The 21,479-nt window shown below is 45.0% G+C and overlaps 2 protein-coding genes across 2 annotated transcripts in view; both read left to right on the top strand.

Annotated features, from left to right (window-relative positions):
* Positions 1-21,479, top strand: part of LOC116888646 (collagen alpha-5(IV) chain-like) — a 760,537-nt gene that overhangs the window by 180,691 nt on the left and 558,367 nt on the right. The window lies entirely within an intron of this gene.
* On the top strand, positions 9,161-19,755 carry Cldn2 (claudin 2). Its single transcript, XM_032889933.1, has 2 exons — positions 9,161-9,385; positions 16,909-19,755. The coding sequence occupies exon 2, from the start codon at positions 17,091-17,093 to the stop codon at positions 17,781-17,783; it is 693 nt and encodes a 230-aa protein (XP_032745824.1). The 5' UTR covers positions 9,161-9,385; positions 16,909-17,090; the 3' UTR covers positions 17,784-19,755.

Raw genomic sequence — 21,479 nt, 5'->3', positions numbered from 1 at the left:
ATAAAGGGGTTAGAGAGACAAGCCCAGTAGGTAAAGGGTAAAGGTGTTTGCTTCATATGCCTGGTGACTTGACTTAGGTGAAAGTGAGGAAGGAGGAGGCACAGGAGGATGAGGAGGAGGAGGATGAGGAGGAGGAGGAGAAGGAGCAGGAGGAGGAGGAGGAGGAGGAGGAGGAGGAGGAGGAAGAAGAAGAAGAAGAAGAAGAAGAAGAAGAAGAAGAAGAAGAAGAAGAAGAAGAAGAAGAAGAAGAAGAAGAAGAAGAAGAAGAAGAAGAATCATCCCCCATAAGGTTGCACAAGGTTGTCTTTTGGCCTCCACACATGCACTATACGGCACACATATCCATGATAGCTGCTTTTTAATTTAGGATTTTATTCCATATTAAATAATTCTGTATATCTTCTAAATACTATGTGTGTCTATATAGAAAGGGAGCATTCCTACCTTACCCCGGAGTACGATGACTGTCATGAGCAAAAGCATCTGTCCAACCAGCTGCAAGTCAACCTGGCAAACTTCTTTTCTTCTTCTTTGAAATGAGCACTTTTCTGGACAGGCTGTGGTTATTCAAAGTTGAAGATTTGGCTAGTGGTTTGTTGAAAATCAACAAAGCAATGCTGTCGCCATAAGGAAAACAACTGATGGTATTTGTTGTCAATCATTAGATTTAAGCCATCAGGTAAAACGTACAAGTCTGAAAACCTCTATCTCACACTGCGAGCTTGGGAACTTCCTTATACCTTTAAAGACCTTTATGATAAGATTAGTAATATTAGGTGAACATGATTTGTTTATATTGTGTAGTCAAGAATGAGTCAACATTCGGAAGATCTCTATAACCAAGCGAACTGATATTTTTCTAATGACTAATGTATGAGGTTCTAAAAACCACGCATGGATAATTGATCCATTCAAAGTACAAGATAAACCAATGGGGTTTAATGTAATAGAGTACAATAGCTTCATTGATAGGGTCTTAGTTTTCTCTTTTTTTTTTTTTTTTTTTTTTTTTTTTTTTTCCCTCGGGGCTGGGGATCCAACCCAGGACCTTGCGCTTCCTAGGCAAGCGCTCTACCACTGAGCCAAATCCCCAACCCCTGGGTCTTAGTTTCAAAACTGCAAATAGATATTAAGAAACTACTACTTGCGAAGTTTAGTTATCATAAAAAAATCCCACATAATTCATTTTCTATTGCTGCTATAACAAATTACAACAAACTTAACAACTTAATACAACATCATTATCTCAAGGTGACGTAGGTCAGAAGTCCAGATGGGTTCATCTGTGCTCTTTGCTTAGGGTCTTACAAAACTGAAGTCATATTATCATTTGGGCTGGGCTCTTATCAGAAGGATCTGAGGAAACATTCCTCCCCAAGGTTGTTATCAGAGCCTACTTCCTTAGGACTATAGTTTGAGGTCCTGGTGGCCTTGCTGGCTGTCACACAAAGGCAGTTCTCTGCATCTAAAGACTACTCACATTTCTTCTCAGCTAGCCCGGGTCATCTGACACCATCAATGACACATCAAATATGTCTCACTTTCAAATGGCTATGTCTTCCTTGTCTGACTCTGGAAAACTTCTTTAAAGTGAGCTTATAATTAGATTAGACCCACTTGAGTAACTTCCATTTGTCTTATAACACAATGCTAAGAGTATCCCATTATAAATATCTATTCTCAAAGGCAGGGAACTTAATCATAGTTAAGAGTCATTTGTAGGCCAATCTTAGAATTGTTCCTGGAAAGGATTAAAATGCTTCTTTTGGTCAACTACCTATTGTTACGAGGCTAGATTTTCAATAGTTACACTAACCCTAGACAACAGATAGCAGGAGTCTGAGTGCAAGAGCCAAGCTGAGAATCTGGCTGCCCCTTCATCAAGCCAATTTACAAACATGTATATGTGTTGTTGTTGTTTTGGAAAACAATTACTTTTCACAAATATGTTGTTTATCATATAACAGATTTAAAATATGAAAGGACATATACATTTGATGTTTTTGCTGTGCAGCTCTATGACGTTCTTCTTTTGAGACTTGCTCTTAGGAAGTCCAGGCTGGTTTTGAACTCAGTATGTTACTGAGGATTAACTCCTGGTCCTACTTCTAGAATTACTTGTATGCACCACTGTGCCTGGATATACAAATGCATAGAGTTCTTGCAACAACAATTAGAGGTCCAATAACCAAATTAACTTCCTATGCATATTACTCCTTTCAACTCTTTTCCCATTCCTGTCCCATACAACCAACAATGTCTCATCCCTATATTCTTGTCATTCTAAGAAGGCCACAGAAATGGAATCATACTATAAGCAGCCTTTTTATGGCTTCTTTTGCCAAGAAAAATACATTTGTGCTTCATTCATATAGCTGTGGGGACCAGAAGTACCAGCAGTAGTACCTACTGGGAACGAGCTACCTTTCAGCTAACATACCTTTAAATTCATCTGGAGTAAATTTAGTGAAACCCCACCACCTGAGATATGGATCATCTGGCAGTGAAGAAACATGGACTTGGCCTTTCCTGCTGCCTCAATCATCACATGTTTCTTATTCTTTAATTTAATGCAGATGGACACGATGACCTGGCCAATGTGAACCCTAACCACAATGCCCTGGGGCTTCCCAAAGACCCCTTGCATACCTGCCTGAAGTCTGTTGGCCCCAACACAGGACAACACCTTGAGAAGACTGATTCTCCTTCTCTTAATTAAATAAGCTCTATTTAATTAAATACAGCTCTTTATCTAGGAGTGGGACCTTGTGAGATTGCCATCTTGCTTCTTCCAGTACACCATAACTGCCTCCTGTACACCTCTGTGCCTAGATCTTCATATCCACACCCTCAAAAACCACGATTGTCTTTTCCCGCAGAGATATTTGTAATTCTTTCTCTTGCACCCCCAAAAGTCTTCTCTATCTGTTTCGACAATAGAATCCCATCTCACCTCCTTCTTCTTCCATTGTCCTCCCATCCATGATATCTACCATTTCTTTTCTTACCATGTTGTCTTCTCAATTCAATTTAATCTGGTCTAAGGGAAACTTAATGTATGCTAATGGCCGTACTTGAGTAGAAGAGCTTAGTGAAAATGATAGGGAAAAGCCAGGCTCTCTGGGCATTTATAAACCAGTGGGCGAGAGGCAGTCACTACAGCTCAGGAGGATGGGTGGGGAGTGGAGCAGGAGGGAGTTAACCTAAAAAAGTACTTTGGGGGCAGAGGGGAAGCAAAGGAGCATCAGACATCAAGAAATGATACCTAGACCAAGAACTAATGGATATGTATTGTAAGAAAGAAGAAGGAGTTCCAGGCCCAATGAATGTGGACTGTAAAGACCTTCGGCTGAAGGAGTGCATGGCAGGATGAAGAAGCTAAAAGAAAGCCATTACGAGGTGTGTTGAGGGAGGGAGAGAGAAAAATCAGGGAAGAGCACAAGATCATGCAGGGATATTGCGTTGCAGAACTGACCGAAGCGGTGGGGAATGGGAAATTGCAGCTTGGTTTAGGCAGAAGACACTGGGAATAAGGGTGGAGGGGAAGTCAGTTGGAGGAATGAAAAAGCCATACTTGGGAGGTAAGATGGGAAGGACATCCCAGTGGAAATCAAAGCTAACTTTGAGATTTAAGAAGCCATTTTGTCTTATTTTGTTTCCAAATAAAGAATCATGAAGAAGGATTGGTTTTAGTGCAAAGAGGAATTAAGGACATAATGTGGTGCCAGCCGGGCATGGTGCTGATTGTACTTACCTGTAATCCTGCTTGAGAAGTTTGAGGCAGTGAATGGTGAGTTAAAGGTCCATCGGGGATGCACAGTAAGATTCCGACTCAACAAAAAGTGCTATGATGTGGGGTACAGTGATGTACTAAAAAGATACCAGCACAGAGAGGTCTAAAGGTCAGAAAAATCAGAACTAACAACGATGGTTTGAAAGCCATCCAATTATACAGGCTAATTGTAACTGTTGAGGACACAGGAGACTTCCTGGAGTAGGAGTGCAGAATGAGAAGAGAAAGCTTGAGCCAGGCTCCTGAGAAACACCCAAATTTTATCAATAAATTGTGTTATTCGATGATTTCCTACATCCTGGTTATTTCCTCACCTTCTCCTATTTCTCTCCTATTCTTGCTAGACATGCCTACTTTCTTTCTTTTTTTTTTGTCATTTCTTTTTTTATTAATTTGAGTATTTTCTTATATATACATTTAGTGTTATTCCTTTCCCGGTTTCAGGCAAACATCCCCCCCTCCCCTTCTTTATGGGTATTCCCCTCCCCATCCTCCCCCCCTTGCGCCCCTCCCCCAACAATCTAGTTCACTGGGGTTCCAGTCTTAGCAGGACCAGGGTTCCCCTTCCACTGGTGCTCTTACTAGGATATTCATTGCTACCTATGGTCAGAGTCCAGGGTCAGTCCATGTATAGTCTTAGGTAGTGGACATGCCTACTTTTCTAAAACAATTTTTGAGGTGCTGGAAAAGGAACCTGGGCCCCTAAGTATGCTATACAAGCACTTTACCACTTAGTTATAACCCAGCCCCTTAGGATATTTGGAAATATTCAATAGGCCTGTAATATGGAGCACAGCATAGTGTTTATTTTTTATTTACTTATTTATGTATATGACTGCATATACACTTGCACACCAGAGGGCATTGGATCCCATGGGTCTACAGTTACAGATGGTTGTGAGCCACCGTGTGGGTGCTGGGAATTGAACTTAAGACCTCTGGAGTAGCAGCCACTGCTCTTAACCACTGAGCCAACTCTCCAGCCCCCAGTGTGATGTTTTGATACATGTACATGGTGTGTAATCCTTAGATCAGGATAATTGATACAACCATCACCCCAAACAAGCCTTTAAAATTGTTTTCTTATTTCATGCGTATGGATTTTCTTCTATGCAGCACATGTATAAAGTGCCCTTGGAGGCCAGAAGGAAGAATTCGATCTCCTGTAACTGGAGTTACAGATGGTTGTGAGCAGCCATGTGGTTGCTAGAAATTAAACTGAAGCGCTCTGCAAGAGCAGTCAGTACTCTTAACAGCAGAGCCACCTCTCCAGTCCTACCTTAAACAATTCTTATTCCTTTGTATGGGGAACATTCAAGATCCTCTTCACTAGCTATTTTGAAACAGACAACTAATTGTTGTTAACCATAGTTAACCTATGACAACATAGAACATTAGAAGCTGTGCCCTATTCAATTGCACCAACATACCCATCTTCCTTCTGAGGCTCTGGAAATCACTGGTCTGTTCTCTGATTTCAGAAAACATCCATTCTTACTGTCTGAAAGAGGAGGACGCATCAAGGAAAAAGGAGTTCAAGAGGTAGGGTAAAAGTACCAGGGGAGTGTTCTGTCAGAAGCCAAGAGGGGTATTTCATGGGGGCACTTATGGAGGGTAGTGAGGGAAGCTAAGGCCCGAAAGGTAGCCACTGAACTTGGTGACGTGAGGTCAATGGTGAGAAGCAGGTCTTGGTTCGGTGGAATGGTCAGGAAGCAATGTCTCGAATCGCTTCTCAGCCACAGACACCCAATACTTTCCAGAGTCCTTTCCTCCTTAGACTTTTCTGAAGTTGCTGCTGTTTCTTCTTCTAGACACCTCCTTTAATTTTGTTCCCTTATCATTGTTCTAATGATGATGATGATGGTGGTGGTGGTGGTGGTAGTGGCGGTGACTATTATCTGAGACATGACCTCATTCTGTAGTCCAGAAAGTTAGCTTGAAACTCAGATTAACCCTGAATCCATGGCAACCATGCTTCTGCCTCTAGTTGTATAAGGATCACAGGCACATACTATGACCCAGCTTTATGTCATGCTACATATTGAACCCAGGGCTTCCTGCACATTGGACAGACATTGTACCTATTAAGGTATATCCCGGACTCTAGACTTCTCTTTCCATTGCACCATCTCTCCCTCCTTTGTCAAGACCCCGCTTTATCTTTTCTGCTCTTCTCATGGCCTTCTGGACCTTTATTTTCCTCCCTTTCTTCTCACAGCATTCGCTCTTCTCCTTAACCAGCGCTGCTCTCCCCAGATTGCTACTCTGCCCTCTCTGTTCATCCTTTTCTCCATCCACTACAGCTACCTAGGTAGGCTGGCTGGATCTCAGCTGGGGGTCTCAGTGAAATGATTGCTTAGAGCCCTCCCAACCTCCAAATCCAGGACTAATACACTTTGGCACGGTGCCACCAGGATCTGTCTGTACCGACCTGTGTGAAGCATTGTTAGAGCCTAGTCCTTGAATGCTTGCCAACATGGTAACCACATCCTTCGAGCAGGGTGCCCTCATCCGCCCTGGCACCTGTCCCCACGATTCTGCCTTTTCCTATCCTCAATTGTACAGTATCACTGAGAACCGATAAAGCTGCCCCACTCCCCACAAAGCCAAACATATTGCCTTCGGAGCCAGCACTTTCTAAGTGTCCAAACGCTTTCAGATTCATTAGTCCAGGCTTGAAGAGTCAGCTGTGGGGAGCCTGGAAAAAAAAGAGGGTGGAAAGATTTGCTCAAGGTCACAGAGCTGGTTAGAGGATTAGCATGTTATCCTTCTTGCCCCTGAAGCCCTGCTTGCTTTCATGCTGAGGTCTCAGGCCTGAGTTCAGGCCTCACTGACCTTAGCCTGTCCCAGCCTGCCAAGGGGGACAATCCTAAAAATTCTCTTGTGCAGGAGTTCTGTTTGGGGATCAGTGACCCATTCATACCTGCAAGGCAGGGATGGGCCATCTTGGGAAGGAAGATGAATTCTGATGTGCTTCACTGAATTCTCCCTACGCAACAAATCTGTTTGCTTTGATATTACTTGAAAAACCACCTAAAGCACAGGGATTCACAGTCCAAGGCCAGCGTTGGCTAGCTTTAGTACTCTGCTCTATTCTAGCTCAGTAAAGCCATTCGTGGGAAAGGCCTCAGCACAAGGCCTAGCACCCCCAACTGCACAGAGGCCTCTGACCTGAGCATTTTCCATATGAGATTCCTTAGGAGTCACAACCTATTTGCCTGCAAATTTACCCGACCAGATACCCAGATGCCAGGTCGATCTCATCCTGAGTTGCTAGGTAACTTGTTCTTTCATATTATTGGGCTTAAGCTTCTTTATTGGAAACAGCAACAGCCATCTTGTCGTTGTAAAATGTTGTATTAGCCTTTAAAAGTAAAGATTCTCTAATCATTCAATTCTTGGCCTAGGAATTTGGCGGCGTTGTGTAGAAAGATGAGAGTTTTGGTTTTCTTAAGCAGCAAAAGTGGGATATGACAAAATGTCTGTTTGTGGCTAAAGAAATCCTTTTACATGATGGAATACACTATAGGTGCTCTGGTTTTTAATTGACATAAGAACAGCCCCATGATACATTGTTTAGAAATGATAGGTTATAGAATGGTAGATAGCGTGTGATTCAGTTTTATGAAATGCATTTCCATTAATGCTTTCCAAATGTTAGCAACGTTGACGGCTGGCCAGTAGCATTGTGGGGAACCTCCATTCCTTTCTTTTATATTTTATTCTCTGAATTGTTTTCAATAGAATCAGACAAGGTGGCTCATGTGTGTACTTCAGAACCAAAAGGATTGCTTCAAGTTCTAGGCCGTACATGGGGCACATTTGAGGCTAGCGTGGCCTATCACAATTTTTTTAAGGAAATGTTTTTGTTCTACTTGGTGAGGAACCTTAATCAATACACTATACAGAAGCTTTGAAGGGACTTAAATGGCATAGTATATAGTACCGTCTGTGTTTGATGGTAGGGAGAAGAGGCCTACCTGCTTTGAACCCACTGAGGCTGAATCTTTAATCTCTCTTGGTAGGAGAAAAGATATTCTTTTGGTGGGAGGGAAAGAGGGAGTGTGGAAGGAAGGAGGGAAGGAAGGAAGGAATGGAGAGGAGGGTTAGAGGGGAGACTACACTCATATCCCACTTTATTTTGTTTTATTTTTATTTTATTTTATTTTTGAGGCTAGGTCTCATTTAGTTTAACTTGTCTCAAACTTACTTTGAATTTCTGTACCCCCTGCCTCCACTTTCCATGTGCTTAGAGGCATGGGATACCACACCCAGATTTATGGGTGATGGGAATCAAACCAAGATCTCTACCAGCTGAGCCCAGAGAGAATATATTTTAAAGAGAGATACTTATGTCTCCTCTGTTGGCTATCAGGCTTTTGAAATGATCAACCAGAAAGAATGAAAATTTCCCCAGGGATCCCATGCTGGGAGAAGGGGAAGTCTGAAGCCGGGTAAGAGAAGGCTGAAGCCTTTGACTTGCAAAGGGCGTACTCACTTCCCAGAAGAGATTTCGTGCAAGCGAGCGTGCGTGCGTGCGAGTTGTCAGACCACCTAGCAGGACAGAGAGGAGCTAGAACAGACAGCTAAGGATGGACAGGACTGCACCTTGACCAGGCTTGCTCAATCATGCATACCTTCTACAGAAGCCTAATCCTCCTGTCAACACCCTGAAGATGGACTTGCAGGAACCCTGAGTTCTTATTTCTTCTTCTTTATCCCAAAATGGCCATATTGGATAAATATGTTTTTCGCTGCTTTTTTTTTTTTTTTTTTTTTTAGGAGCTGGGGACCTAACCCAGGGCCTTCACGTTTACTAGGCAAGCGCTCTACCACTGAGCTAAATCCCCAACCCCCTTCGCTGCTTTTTGGTATAACGTGTGCCTTTAATTTGTGTATTAGAGACAATAGTGAAGCCTAGTTTGTTGGGCCTGCCAGAGCCCAGGTTTTCATCCTAAAACTTCTGATAACCTAAAGGTCCACGTTTTTCTCTTGGGGAGTTGGTCTTGGAGGTAGAGTAGGATTCAAGCCTTAACCAAAGAACCACAGTGAGTTAAAGGGTTCCTGGAAGCCTGGCAGTAAAGAACTTCAGTGCCAGGCTACTTGGGCCCTGCTTCACCCAGGCTGTGTTTATGAAGGTTTCCTTCCTGCTGAGCTTTGGGGCTTTGCGCCAGGAACACCTAATGGGCATAACAGAACACCCTTCTCTCCCCTCCCCCCAAAGCAGGAATGTTCTAAATTCCTCCTTGGCCCAAATCCCCCTCCCCACAAGGTTTCTCCTGGGCTCACCGAGGTTCACCACACAAAAGCCCAGCTGGAGTTTTTGACAAGGGTAAACATAAAACCCACCAAACATTTTTTAAGAGCACCTCAATCTTTCCCAGCCTCCAGGGGTTTAATTCGCATCTGTAAGAAGGCTCAGATTTACAGGTGGATTTTACAAAGCTGTGGCTAATAATTAGAAATCCCTTATCACCACAGCCCGTGGCCCCTTGGACCCAGTTCACCTTTCCCTGGACCTAGTCCTCTTTTCCGCTGGAGCATCTCTCCCAGAGCCCTTCGAGCAAGAACAGCTCCGTGAGTATCTGCTCTGTAAGTACGCTTAGGCGGGTAGTTTTTAAACCTAGCCGCTGCTACTGGAGCCCTGGATGGAGTCAGGGCGGGTTCCCTTGGGCTGTTGAGGAAAGGTTATGGAAGTGGCACATGGCGCTATGTGTTTTCTTCAAGTTGTAACAAGATCTGCAGTCTTACGGGCCAGAAGACCCGTTCTTCAGATCAGACTATTTAAAACGGGAGAATACGGAAAGAAAGGAGCTTTTGGGGACCCTTTTGCTCGACCACAGGGGGCGAAGCAGGTGGGGAAGCTCCAATACACCTCCGTGTATGAGAGTTCAGGGAGCTGCAGAGGGTGGGTTCTCCTGCGACTCTCCTTTTGAGTCCCTCAATTGCTCTCCACAAATGTCCTGCCTTAGACATTGTTCTTTTCAAGCGATCTTAAAAATGGAGTCGGAACCAAAACATTCACAGCACTTATAGGTAAGAAGACAGTGGTGCTTCTCCCCTTCCCCCTGCGCTTCCTAAATCTTTCCTTTTCGTGTTTCCCTGTGCTTTAAAACATGCTTATGTGCTTTGGTGATCATGACAAAAATAAGCTTCCTTTTAAAGACAATTATAAAATCTCTCACTGTAGGTGCAGGTCCTTAGCTGTCCTCTTATCAACTGGTGCAGAAAGGTGGATTGCAAAGAGATGGCTTGGCCTCCTACTCGAGCCCTTGGACTGTTGGAGTACAGGGGTAGGGAGCAACTATCTCAGATTCCTCTGCGGGGCTGTAAAGCAACGGACTGAGCAATGAAGACGGCAAGCAAGCAGGCTTTTAAATGGCTTCCATTCATAACAGAAGGCTAGGTCATGCTCGCCCTTGAGTCGGAGACTCCTAATGGTCCTGTCACATCCATGGTTGTTAGAGGTGATGCCAAACACCTTAGGTGGGGAGACTATCAGAGCAACTGCCCATGCTCGCCCTTGAGTCAGAGACTCTTAATGGTCCTGTCACATCCATGGTTGTTAGCGATGATGCCAAGCACCTTAGGTGGGGAGGCTATCAGAGCAACTGCTGTGGCGAGAAGGAGTTAAGTTGGGAGCCGCTGTCAGTCTTTCCTTAATCCTCTCCTGCAGTTCCAATCCCTCCCTTAAGGAAGATTAAGTAAAGGTCCGGAGGAAAACTTTCTTGGCCAGCTTTTAGCTATAGAGGCTGTTGGCTTCACTCCCAGGAGACAAATTCAGCAAGCAAGGCCTAGCTAGAGTCTCTGTATTCCCAAAATCTTTGTATGTGGCTTTTAGGAGAACCCCTGAAAAGGTTTCTTTTAAAGCCCCCTCTGCTTCAAATAGCAGGTCTCTACTCTTCTGTGTTTGTTAAAATGGCAACTTGTCTCGACTATCTGATTCCAGACTAAGAAAACCTTGTTGATGAGCAAAGCCAGGGATGAGGAACTGAGGGAATTTCTTCAACAGGTTCTAGGCACAACTGAGACAAGAAACCAGGACCCTTTAGCTTCAGTTTCTGCCCTTACTGCTTCTGCGCACCAAAGATGAATCAACCCCAGCTGGCTCACCTCACCAGCTAGTCACAGGCCAGCTTGTCGACCTTGTCTTCCTGACCCTAAGGGAGAATTAACTCCCAGGGAACCACTTCTTCCATTTGAATAAACTCTGATAGTGTCCCTTCCTCCTGGTGAGCTATGGCAACCCACTTTCTGGTACTTTTCTCTCATGACTACCAAGACAGGCTTGGCTCTTCAGAAAGGATTTCCTTCTGGAGAATCTTTGATTCCCTTGGGGAAACTGAGGGTTAGTGTTTTGTTTTTGTTTGCTTGCTTTTGAGACAGAGTCTTGCTATGTATCTGCTACTCCCTGGAACTCCCGCGTGTAGCCCAAGCTGGCCTCTAACTGACCACACTTCTGTGTCTTCCTCCTGAGTGCTGGGATTCCAGGTTTGTGAGGATCTGCCTCGAGCATCTGTCTGTTGCCACCCCGAGAAAGCAGAGGCCCAAGCTGCTTCTCTGGGAGCCAGGGGCTCTTTGCTAACAAAAACCTTCAAGGGAGTGTATTTAACTCACCCCAGGCAAGGAGTGGAGGAAGTTCCAAGGGCAGCTCTCAAATATGGATGGTTATAACACTAAAGGATGGCCAACAAGTCTCCAGGTAAATGGTGGCTGGCAAGACAGATGTAGAGAACTGCACCTACTCAGATACAGCTAAGCTGGTATGCGTGTGTATGTGTGTATGCGTGTGTGTGTGGGGGGGTCAGTCTAGAAGGCATAAGGCATGAAACTAGAGGTTAATGGTTAGAGATGAAACTCAGTCGTATGAGGTCAGACAATAGCTTTCCCTGGTTTCCTAGGAAACTGAACCTCATATCAAAGGAATCAAAATTTTCTAGTCTCTTAAGCATGGCAAAGTGTAGCATGATGGTTATTATTGGACTTATACTTTAGAAAGATCCTTCATGACTATCTTGATGATTGACTATCGGGAGAGAGCTGAAGTGAGATCAGAGAGGCCAATTTGAGGGGCCTATGTGATTTCCAATGGACAAGTGATGTTGACTTCAGTATTGTCTGAAAAGGGTTGGACAGTGGAGATGGAAAGATAAATTTGTGTTTTGTTTTGAAAATACATCTGGCAAAACACCATTATAAGTCAAGAAAATGTGAGGAAGGCTGCCGTGGCTTGTCCCAGTAATCCCAGCATTCAGGGGCTGAAGTGCAAGGGTTGGCACAGGTTCAAGGATAGCCTGAGCTGTATATTTTTATCTCAAAAAGAAGAAAAAAATATAGGAGACAGAAAGGCTGAAAAATCAAGGCATGCTGGCTTGGGTTGCTGAACGGCTGGTTCTACTACTAAGATAGCGTATACTGTGTGAAGAGTAGTTTGAGGACGGCAAGAGACTTCTGCTTGGTATGTATTGAGTTTGAGGTGCCATTAATATCTTAATACATATATGGGTGGTCATTGAGAATGCAGTCAAGTATGCAGACCTTGAGTTCAAAAAGAGAGATCTCTTTTGGTGTAGATTTGACATGAGAGAGGTATGGATTTAGCAGCCATGGTCAAGCTAAGGAAAGAAGATGGCTGAGAGTTCGAAGCCATCTTGGGATACATAGTGAGGAGCAAAACAGCCACGGTGACATTTTAAAGGGCGGTCTCTAAAAAGAAAAAAAAAAGAGTGCCAACCTCGGCGGTGGCACTATAGAAAACAGCGGAGAAGTCAGTTTTCTGAAGGGAGCGGCAAGGTCAGGTGGCAGCTATATGAATCTTAGATGTTAGAATAAGAAAATCATTAACTATGGGGAGAGTGTTCTCAGTGGATGGCAGATGCAGGGCTGCAGCAAGCAGAGCAGCATGTACAGAGGTCAAGTAGTGCTATCGATACTAAATGGGTTAAGGAGGTTGCCTGAAAACAGAAGAGTCAAGACGGACGGTAATAACTGCATAACGAGGACATATGGGAGAGAGGAGCTTCAAAAAGTGTCGGCAGCACTCGCAGTATTTAACAGAAGGCTGCTTACCGTGGAGAAGCAGGATTGTTGCCAAGCAGGACTGAATGCCTTGCTAAGATACATTTGAGACCTGGGTAGGCACAGATGTAACCAGACTAGCAGAAAAAAAATCAGTACCACAATGGACTTGCCCCTTGTCACAGCTGATAGTGACAGAGTTTGCTAAACGTGCCCTGGCACCTGGTCTGCATTGCTTTACATATCGTGTCATAGCAGTGCCAATGAACAGTGCTATCAACCGTGTCTTATGCTGTGGCAGCACAACACACATTTAGCTTGTTCCTCACCTTTAACTGAATAGGCAAGATGCTCACCTAATGGAGAGGGAAGGAGGGATGGAGGGATGAGGGATGGAGGGAGGGAACAACTGTGTAGGTCTCTATCTTATCCTCCTCAAGTTAGTCCTTCCTCTGATACCCTTCATTCTGTGCATGGGTAACATCTTGCTAACCCTTACTCTGCACTGTTTACTGACTCTTTATAGTCTCATGGGGGCCCTTCAACCCTGTTAACTGCTCTGTTATTTCATTAAGAAGATGGATTTGAAGCTGGGTGAGCTGATGTATGCTTATAATCCCAGCCTTTGGGAGAATGAAGTAAGAATTCAAGTGCAACCCGGATTACATTGCAAATACCAGATCAGTCAAGAACTACGTAGAAAGACCCTGTCTCCAATTTTTTTTTAAACAAAAGGTAGTTAAAACAGTTATTTGAAGGTAGGGTACTATGTAAGGTACACGAGATATAAACGTAAAGATACCAATGTTGCCTTGAAATAGCCCATGTACCAGCAGAGAAAATATGAGTTTAAATAGGAAATTACAACATAACAAAGTGTATTATAACCTTAGCTGTCTCATTTATTATATAGTAGAGGTTATTAGTATATCTGTCATGAAATAGTTGATAATCACATGCATTAACACATAGAAAGCATTTGTAAGAGTTAGATAAGAAACTTATATAGCTCTGGTATAGTGGTGCATGCCTGTCTTCCTAGCACTTTCAATTCATGATCTTCTTGCACTTCCTGAGGACCCAGGTTCAAATCTCCACACTGACATGGTGGCTCACAACAATCTATAACTTGGGTTCCAGGGAATCCAATGTCCTTTTCTGGTACCCAAGGGACCTGCACATATGGAAATACAGACATCCCCGCAGGCAAGGCATTTACAGTCATAAAAATAACAATAAAAATAAAAATAAATCTTTAGAAAAGATTAATAGGGGCACTGGACAGTGACTAGAAGGAAAGATATCCAAAGAAGTCAAGGCATTGCTTACGGTACAGCCTGTGCTCAGACTGTACCGCAAGTTAAACAGCACATGACACGATTGAAGAGCTGAGAGTGATTTAGTTCAGCCAGAGTATGGAGTACGAGCAGCTGAATGGCAAGAGATGAACCTTGAGAGGTCCTGGAGTGCAAACAAGCTCGGACTTTATCCTTTGCCACTAGAACGTCCTAGAGGGATGACTTGCTGTGAAAGCATAAAGAGCAGAGTTCAGGTCTGCAAGAACAATGTAAGAAGAGAAACGTGGGTGTGGAGGTGTGGGCACTCAGGGTGGGAGAGAAGATGGAAGATCACAGGGCTTCCCTTGTTAGCCAAAACAACAAGTTCCGGGTTCACTGAGAGACCATTTCAAAATACAAAGGCGGAGGGGAATAATGTAGCTCAGTGAGTACAGGCACTCGCTGCCCAAGTCTAACCACTTACGTTTGATCACCCGAACTCCCATGGTGGAAGGAGAGGACCAACTCTCTACAAATTGTTCTCTGACCTCCTCATGCACACACACGTAGGCACAGGCACATGATAAAAGGAAAAGTACCAAAAGTTCAAATGTAAAATGGAGAAAGGTCAAGGAAGATACCCCAAGTCTGGTCTCCACAGGCTCATGGATCAAGTGCCCTCCTCCCCCCCCCCCCCACCCCGACACACTGTTGAACATTTGTGTATGTGTCCACATCCCCACACGTAGACACACACATTCAAATAATGGCTTCATCAGATGAATGTGTTAAAAGGTCATCATGGCCACTGTGGAGACTGAATTGAAGAAGCAAGGCTGGAGGAAGTAAGAGCAATTGACAACCTATTATTTCCCCAGGCACGGAAGAAAGGATGAGGGAATCCCGCATTAGAAAGTGGTGGTAGAGATGAGAAACCAGAGTAAGACATTTCAAGTAACTTCAGGAGATAGAGCTAGTGGGACTTCCTAGTTAGGAGATGTAGGGAGAATCAGGCTCAGGATGTCAAGGATTACCCCAGGGATATTGGTCTGGATGAAGAGGGCTCTCATTTGGTGACAAGGGACCTAGGCAAGTACTGATCAGGAGTTACAGAGGGTGAGGTGTTGTATTCGCTTGAGTATGTCAAACTTGAGGTTACCATGAGATTTCCCATGCCCCCCCTCCTGAGCTCAATCCCAACCCCCTCCTCACAGAGGGCCTTTTTATTAAAGGTCCCTTTGACTGTGTTGGCTCTTAAGAGGGTTCCTACTGAAAATTCAGATTTGGATAGGAAACAGATTAGGTAGCAGGGTAGGCACGCTTCTTCAGACAAGAATGGACTCCTGAGCAATGGGAACGGGACATTTAAAAGCTTTTGTTTTACTTTATGAGTATGAGTGCTTTGCCTGTATGTGCCAGGTGTCCTTGGAGGCCAGAAGAGGAATCAGATTTCCCCTAGAACTGGAGTTACTGACAGTTATGAGTCCCCATGTAGGTGTTAGGAAACGAACCCGAGTCCTCTGGAAAAGTAGCAAATGTTCTGAACCACTGGGCGCTTCTCTCTCTCTCTCTCTCTCTCTCTCTCTCTCTCTCTCTCTCTCTCTCTCTTCTCTTCTCTTCTCTTCTCTTCTCTCTCTCTCCCTCTATCCCCTCCCTCCTTTCCCTCCTCCTTTCTCTGTCTCTGTCTCTCTCTGCTCTCCTCCTCCCCCTTTGTTCCTCCCTCCTCCCTCCCTCTCTCTCTCTCTCCCTCTCTCTCCCCCTCCCTCTGTCTCTCTCTCTCTCTGTCTCTGTCTCTGTCTCTCTCTCTCTCTCTCTCTCTCTCTCTCTCTCTGTCCTCTGTCTCCCCCTCTCTCTAGCTGCCAAAAGAAATTTTGAGGGAAGTGAAAATGGAGTAGCAATGTTGTATTGGGTTAAAAATTAGTGAGCCGAGTAGTCTTGCAGAAGGTGGAGGAGGTGTACCACTTTGACCTTTGTGTCTTGAGCCTTTGAAAGAGTGAGAAATCCCCGAACAGTGCAAAATCCCATCTATCACCAGATGCCTGCCTACCTCTTGTAAAGCCCTCTCGATATGGAGCTGCTTCCCTTCCATTCAGCTTTTCTACCATCTCTGACAAGCCTTGGGGACTCCTAGGAGCTGGAACGACTTTTCTCTAGTCTTCACATGTCATTTGAGAGGCTGGATGTGGGATTATCTGTTAGGAGAGGAGATAAGAAATACCCGGTATGTTATACTGTTAGAGGTCCTTCTGGTTCCTTGCAGGAAGGCATCTGGTCAAACTTTCAGAGTATGGGCAGAAAGCTTTGTCACCCACCCCAATCTGCCCAGGAAGCACAGTATCTATCGCCATAGGCATGAAGTGATTCAGGGCTAAGGCACTGCTCTTTAGTCCCTTTGGAGATCCAAGTAGGCTCTAACAATCTGGAGCTCAAGGCCACATTCTAAGACTTGTTCCACATGATCCCGTCTCCTGGAGTTTGGCCTCAGTCAGCAACAGAGGGGCCCCATGATGTGGTTGCTTGGCGATATGTTAAACAGCAGGCCTTGGAGACTGAGCAGCGGAGTTAACACACCACAACTGGTATTACCATCACTGCCTTCTCGGAAAGCAGCCACCTGTCTGGCCCCTGCCTTTGTCTGACTGCCAGCCTAAAGCATGTGCCTACGCAGGAGGTGATGACATTTTGGCTCTACTTCCAAAGTTTTTTTTTTTTTCTCATGTGTTATTTTTAAAGATAACAAAGGTCAAAAGGCATTCAGCGTTTTCTGGTTTCTCATAAGCTTCTAGTCAATATTTAATCTGGTTTATGGATTTTTTTAAGGTCTTCTAGATGCCTTCTTGAGCCTGCTTGTGGCCACCCACAGATACTTGTAAGGAGGAAAGAAGTCAGCTTGCCAGAGACACTGTGAAATGAGGGATTAGAGGCCGGGATCCAAGAAACAAGAGCTGCAGCCAAAAGACAAGCGAACGGGTTCCGAAGATACTTCTACTGAGAGGTCTGCCATGGCCTCCCTTGGCGTCCAACTGGTGGGCTACATCCTAGGCCTTTTGGGGCTACTAGGCACATCGATTGCCATGCTGCTCCCCAACTGGCGAACAAGTTCCTATGTTGGTGCCAGCATTGTGACGGCGGTTGGCTTTTCCAAGGGCCTCTGGATGGAGTGTGCGACACACAGCACTGGCATCACCCAGTGTGATATCTACAGTACTCTTTTAGGACTTCCTGCTGACATCCAGGCTGCCCAGGCCATGATGGTGACATCCAGTGCAATGTCCTCGCTGGCCTGCATTATCTCTGTGGTGGGCATGAGATGCACAGTGTTCTGCCAGGAATCTCGAGCTAAGGACAGAGTGGCTGTAGTGGGTGGAGTCTTTTTCATCCTTGGTGGTATCCTGGGTTTTATCCCAGTTGCTTGGAATCTTCACGGCATTCTTCGGGACTTCTACTCACCACTGGTTCCTGACAGCATGAAATTTGAGATTGGAGAAGCTCTGTACTTGGGAATCATTTCAGCGCTGTTTTCCTTGGTAGCTGGAGTCATCCTCTGCTTTTCCTGCTCACCTCAGGGAAATCGTGCCAACTACTATGATGGCTACCAGGCCCAGCCTCTTGCCACTAGGAGCTCTCCAAGATCTGCTCAACAGCCCAAAGCCAAGAGTGAGTTCAACTCATACAGCCTGACTGGGTATGTGTGAAGAACCAGGGGCCAGAGCTGGGGGTGGGGTGGGGTGGTGGCTGGGACTATAAAAATAGTAGTGGACAATGCCCCCAGGGTCACAGGCAAAGGACATTGCCACTGAATCATGTGTAAGGTGCTGCTGAGGGTAGAATGACTTTGGCCATTGGATGAAGTAAAGGCAGAGATGAGAACAGGGGTGACAGCATGTACATCGAATTGCCAAGGACACTTATCAAGCGAGCTTTTCTATTTCTTTTCTCACTAAGGCATCTTCTATGCCTTGAATGCTCAACCCAAAAGTCTAAATCCCATCGCTGCCACTTTTTGCTATGCCCAGAGGCTCTCTTCTGCCCTTTGGTTTACTTGGAGATCTGTTCCCCAACCAATCATATTCCATTGACTAACCATCTGTGATCAAAAGACCTCCTCCCTCTGGCTGAAATTGGCTCTTAAGTCAAATACTAGGGGACAGAGAGAAGAAAGAGGGGTGGCTTCTGTGAGAATGTTTCTAGCTCCCTTCTCGCATCTCCAGCCAAAGAAATGGATTGGTCAGTTATAAGCCCTGAAGCCTCTCTTCCAGTTTTGCTATGAGTGCAATATGTCCAGACTGGTTTGGGAAGGAACTGAAGGAAAGCTAGCTCATGGCATCCTACAGAAAGCAGCTGAGTATAGGATGGGAGGCAACCTGGGCTCCAAAGAAACAAAACAGACAACAAAGCCCACCAGAATCACTTCTCAGATCATCTCCTCTAATTGCCACACATTTGTGGGTGAGGAATGGAAGCACTGCTACAGGAAGGCAGTAGAGGCATACAGAAAGCTGAAGGCTGCAGCCCTCTCACTCCACCAAGGACTGGCCAAGAAGCTGAAGTGAACTACTGCTCAAAGCGCTGTCTCCCACTGAGGTGTCTGACCCAGCTTCCTGCTAAACCACAAGACTTGGAGCCCTTTATTGTCCTTAGGGACAATAAAGCAGTTTTCCTAGAACTGCCCTTTGACATGGGAGCTGCAGAGGGCTAAAAGGACTCTTTAGCCCTGGCCGAAAATGAATGAGGACTTTGGTATGGAAGAACTGCTGGGCAGAGATGCATGGTAGATGTGTGTGCTCCTACTGTTTTGGAGAGGCAGCCCTACCAGATACTTTAGACTTGTTGGGAAAAACAACCTATCTGGGTCTTTACTCAGCACTACAGAGCCTCTGAAAGACCACAGCATCAGAGAGGTCCTTTGTCACTTTTAATATTCGAGTCATCGCCCATCAGAAGATATTCTTACAGGTATGCAAAGTCATCAGTGTGGAACATCTTTTGACCAAGATGCTGTGTTCATGACCTGAGTGATTGGTGAACTTCTGCCTGGGATTGTGATTGAGGTGGGAGGACAGAGACTGGTTCTCAGTGCAACAGTTTCACCTCCATGGTCTTAAAATGCTCCATTTTCCTCTGTGGTAGATGGGGGTTAGAATCTAGAGACATTACCCCCCACCAGCCTAATAGCACCAACTTCAGAAGATTCCCAGCACACCTCATCAAAACTTCAGCAGCGGCAAGAGAGGCCCATCTGTGAGGTTTCCTTTAACACGCCTTTCCTATTTCCACCATATTACTTGGGTTCAAGCTATTATACTCACCTGGAAGCCATTTCCTCTTAACTAAGTCATCCCCAAGCTTGGAGAACTTGCTCACCGTCATCCCCTTCATTGAGCCTTCTCCGATCACTCCTTCCTGCCCTTCCCCTCCTCCAATTCCCAATATATAAATTGCTTAATCCTTATCATTCATAATTTTGATTAACAGTTTATAGTTCTTGTATGCGCATTTGTATGTGTGTGTGTGTCTATCCATCTACCTGTCTATCTGTGTGATCTCAAAAGTTCACTGTAAGTACTTGGTGGGCAATTGCCATATCTTAGACCTGTCTATATGTATACCCAAGACTGTAACAGTGCTGAGCACACACAAGGTGATCAATAAATGGATGTTGATTGAGTCATTGTTGTATTGATTAAAAGACAATTAAGACAGGGCACACTCGATAGAAAGAAAGGGATTGGGTTAAGATAGGCAGTGGGAGCCTGTGTACAATGGCACATAGAAAATTCCAGGTTTCATGAATGCGATCAGATATCACAATAGAGAGGAAGGGGTTTTTTGTTTTGTTATTGTTGCTGTTTTGCTTTTTTAAAACGTGGTTTCTTGGTGTAACAGAGCCCTGTCTGTCCTGGACTAATCTTGGCCTAGAACTCACAGAGACCTACCTGCTTCTGACTCCCACGCCTGGCAGAAATGAAGTTCTTCACCTTGCCCAGGGCTCATTCCTCCCATGCAAGCTGTCTGACTAGGGGGATACCAGGTCACCATCTAAGATCCGACACCTCCGTTCTAAGTCTTCTAACTCTGGAGGAGTTTGAGGCAACACACCAATGATTTGACTTCATAAGGAAACAACGAAGCCCAATAATTAGGGTATTAAAATGAACAATCATGGGGCCCAATGAGATTCAGCTTAACCAGTCCTTGAAGTTAGGAGGCAGCAGCATGCAGGAACTGGTTACCAGAAACACTGGCCTTGCACTTCTGAAGGGGGCCTTCTTTGGTGCACAGGATTGAAGACAGTATCCAAGTCCATTTAGAGGGAAGGACAGGGGAGGAGAAGGACCCACCACATTGTAAAAAGTCATCTCTTATCTGGTACCAGATTCCCGAGTGCCTGACTGGGGACAACTGGAGGCTGAAAGGCAGGTTTGCTTTGATAACTCGGCCTTGATGACTCCTGAGTATGGCTCTGATTGCCCACAATCTGTCAGCCAAGGTACTTTCATCCTGTGAACACCTCAGCCAAGTTGGTTTTTCACAGGAGCTGAAATGGAGGATGAAGTAAGTGGATAAAATCTCTAAGGTTACAGTCTGTCAGAATCTGGGTTAGAAATTTGGAAACCATGGTAACCTGAGTCTGCGATTCTAATTGCAGAAGGTATGTGATGGCCTGTGGTCTTCAATTTGAGAATCCCAACCCCACACCACCCCAGCCCCCACCCCAGTCTGCCATGGAATAGAAGAGTTTAGGAAGGAAGTGAGCCTGCCCTTTGTTTTAGGCTGAGGCTGTCCTGGTGGTTCCTACAGGATTCCATAATCTAGAAAGTTTCAGGGGAAGGAATTAAAAGTTCACCCTTGGCTAGAAAAATCTCAGCATAATTGATAAAAAGCCAGGATCCCTTTGATTGGTTGAGCAAAGAAAGCTTTGCTCTGAACCGTTTTCTAGAAATTTCCTGAGTCCTGGTCCAAACTGAACAGTTTCCAGCTCCCTCATTGCTTTTCCATCATAAAGTAATTTAGATTAACCGTAGACTGAGGGCATAGTGAAGGCCATTGTGTTAATGCCCCCGCCTCATAGCTCTGACCCTTGCACAAAGAGAGATGTTTCTGGCCTCTTTCTTTCCTGTGATAGTAGCATGACTCATGTTTTCCCCGTCTTGGGGCCCTAGTGACCCATTATTATGTGATCATTAATGGAGGTGGGGAGACTGAAACCACCTTCTCGGTGGAAAGGCAAACCCCAACTTTTTGAGCCCTTTATTCAGTCAAACAGTCCCTACACTGACCAGCCTTTGAGCCAGCCTGTCAGCCAGGCCAAAGCACACTGCTCAAACTCTTACTCATGTAAGATGTGCCAAGTAAGGGCTGTGAGACTGACCGGAATGAACAATGTAAAG

This window comes from Rattus rattus, chromosome X (genome assembly GCF_011064425.1).
Source record: "Rattus rattus isolate New Zealand chromosome X, Rrattus_CSIRO_v1, whole genome shotgun sequence".
Lineage (NCBI taxonomy): Eukaryota > Metazoa > Chordata > Mammalia > Rodentia > Muridae > Rattus > Rattus rattus.
The sequence above is the reverse complement of the archived record's forward strand: the minus strand, read 5'-3'. Positions and strand labels throughout refer to the sequence as shown.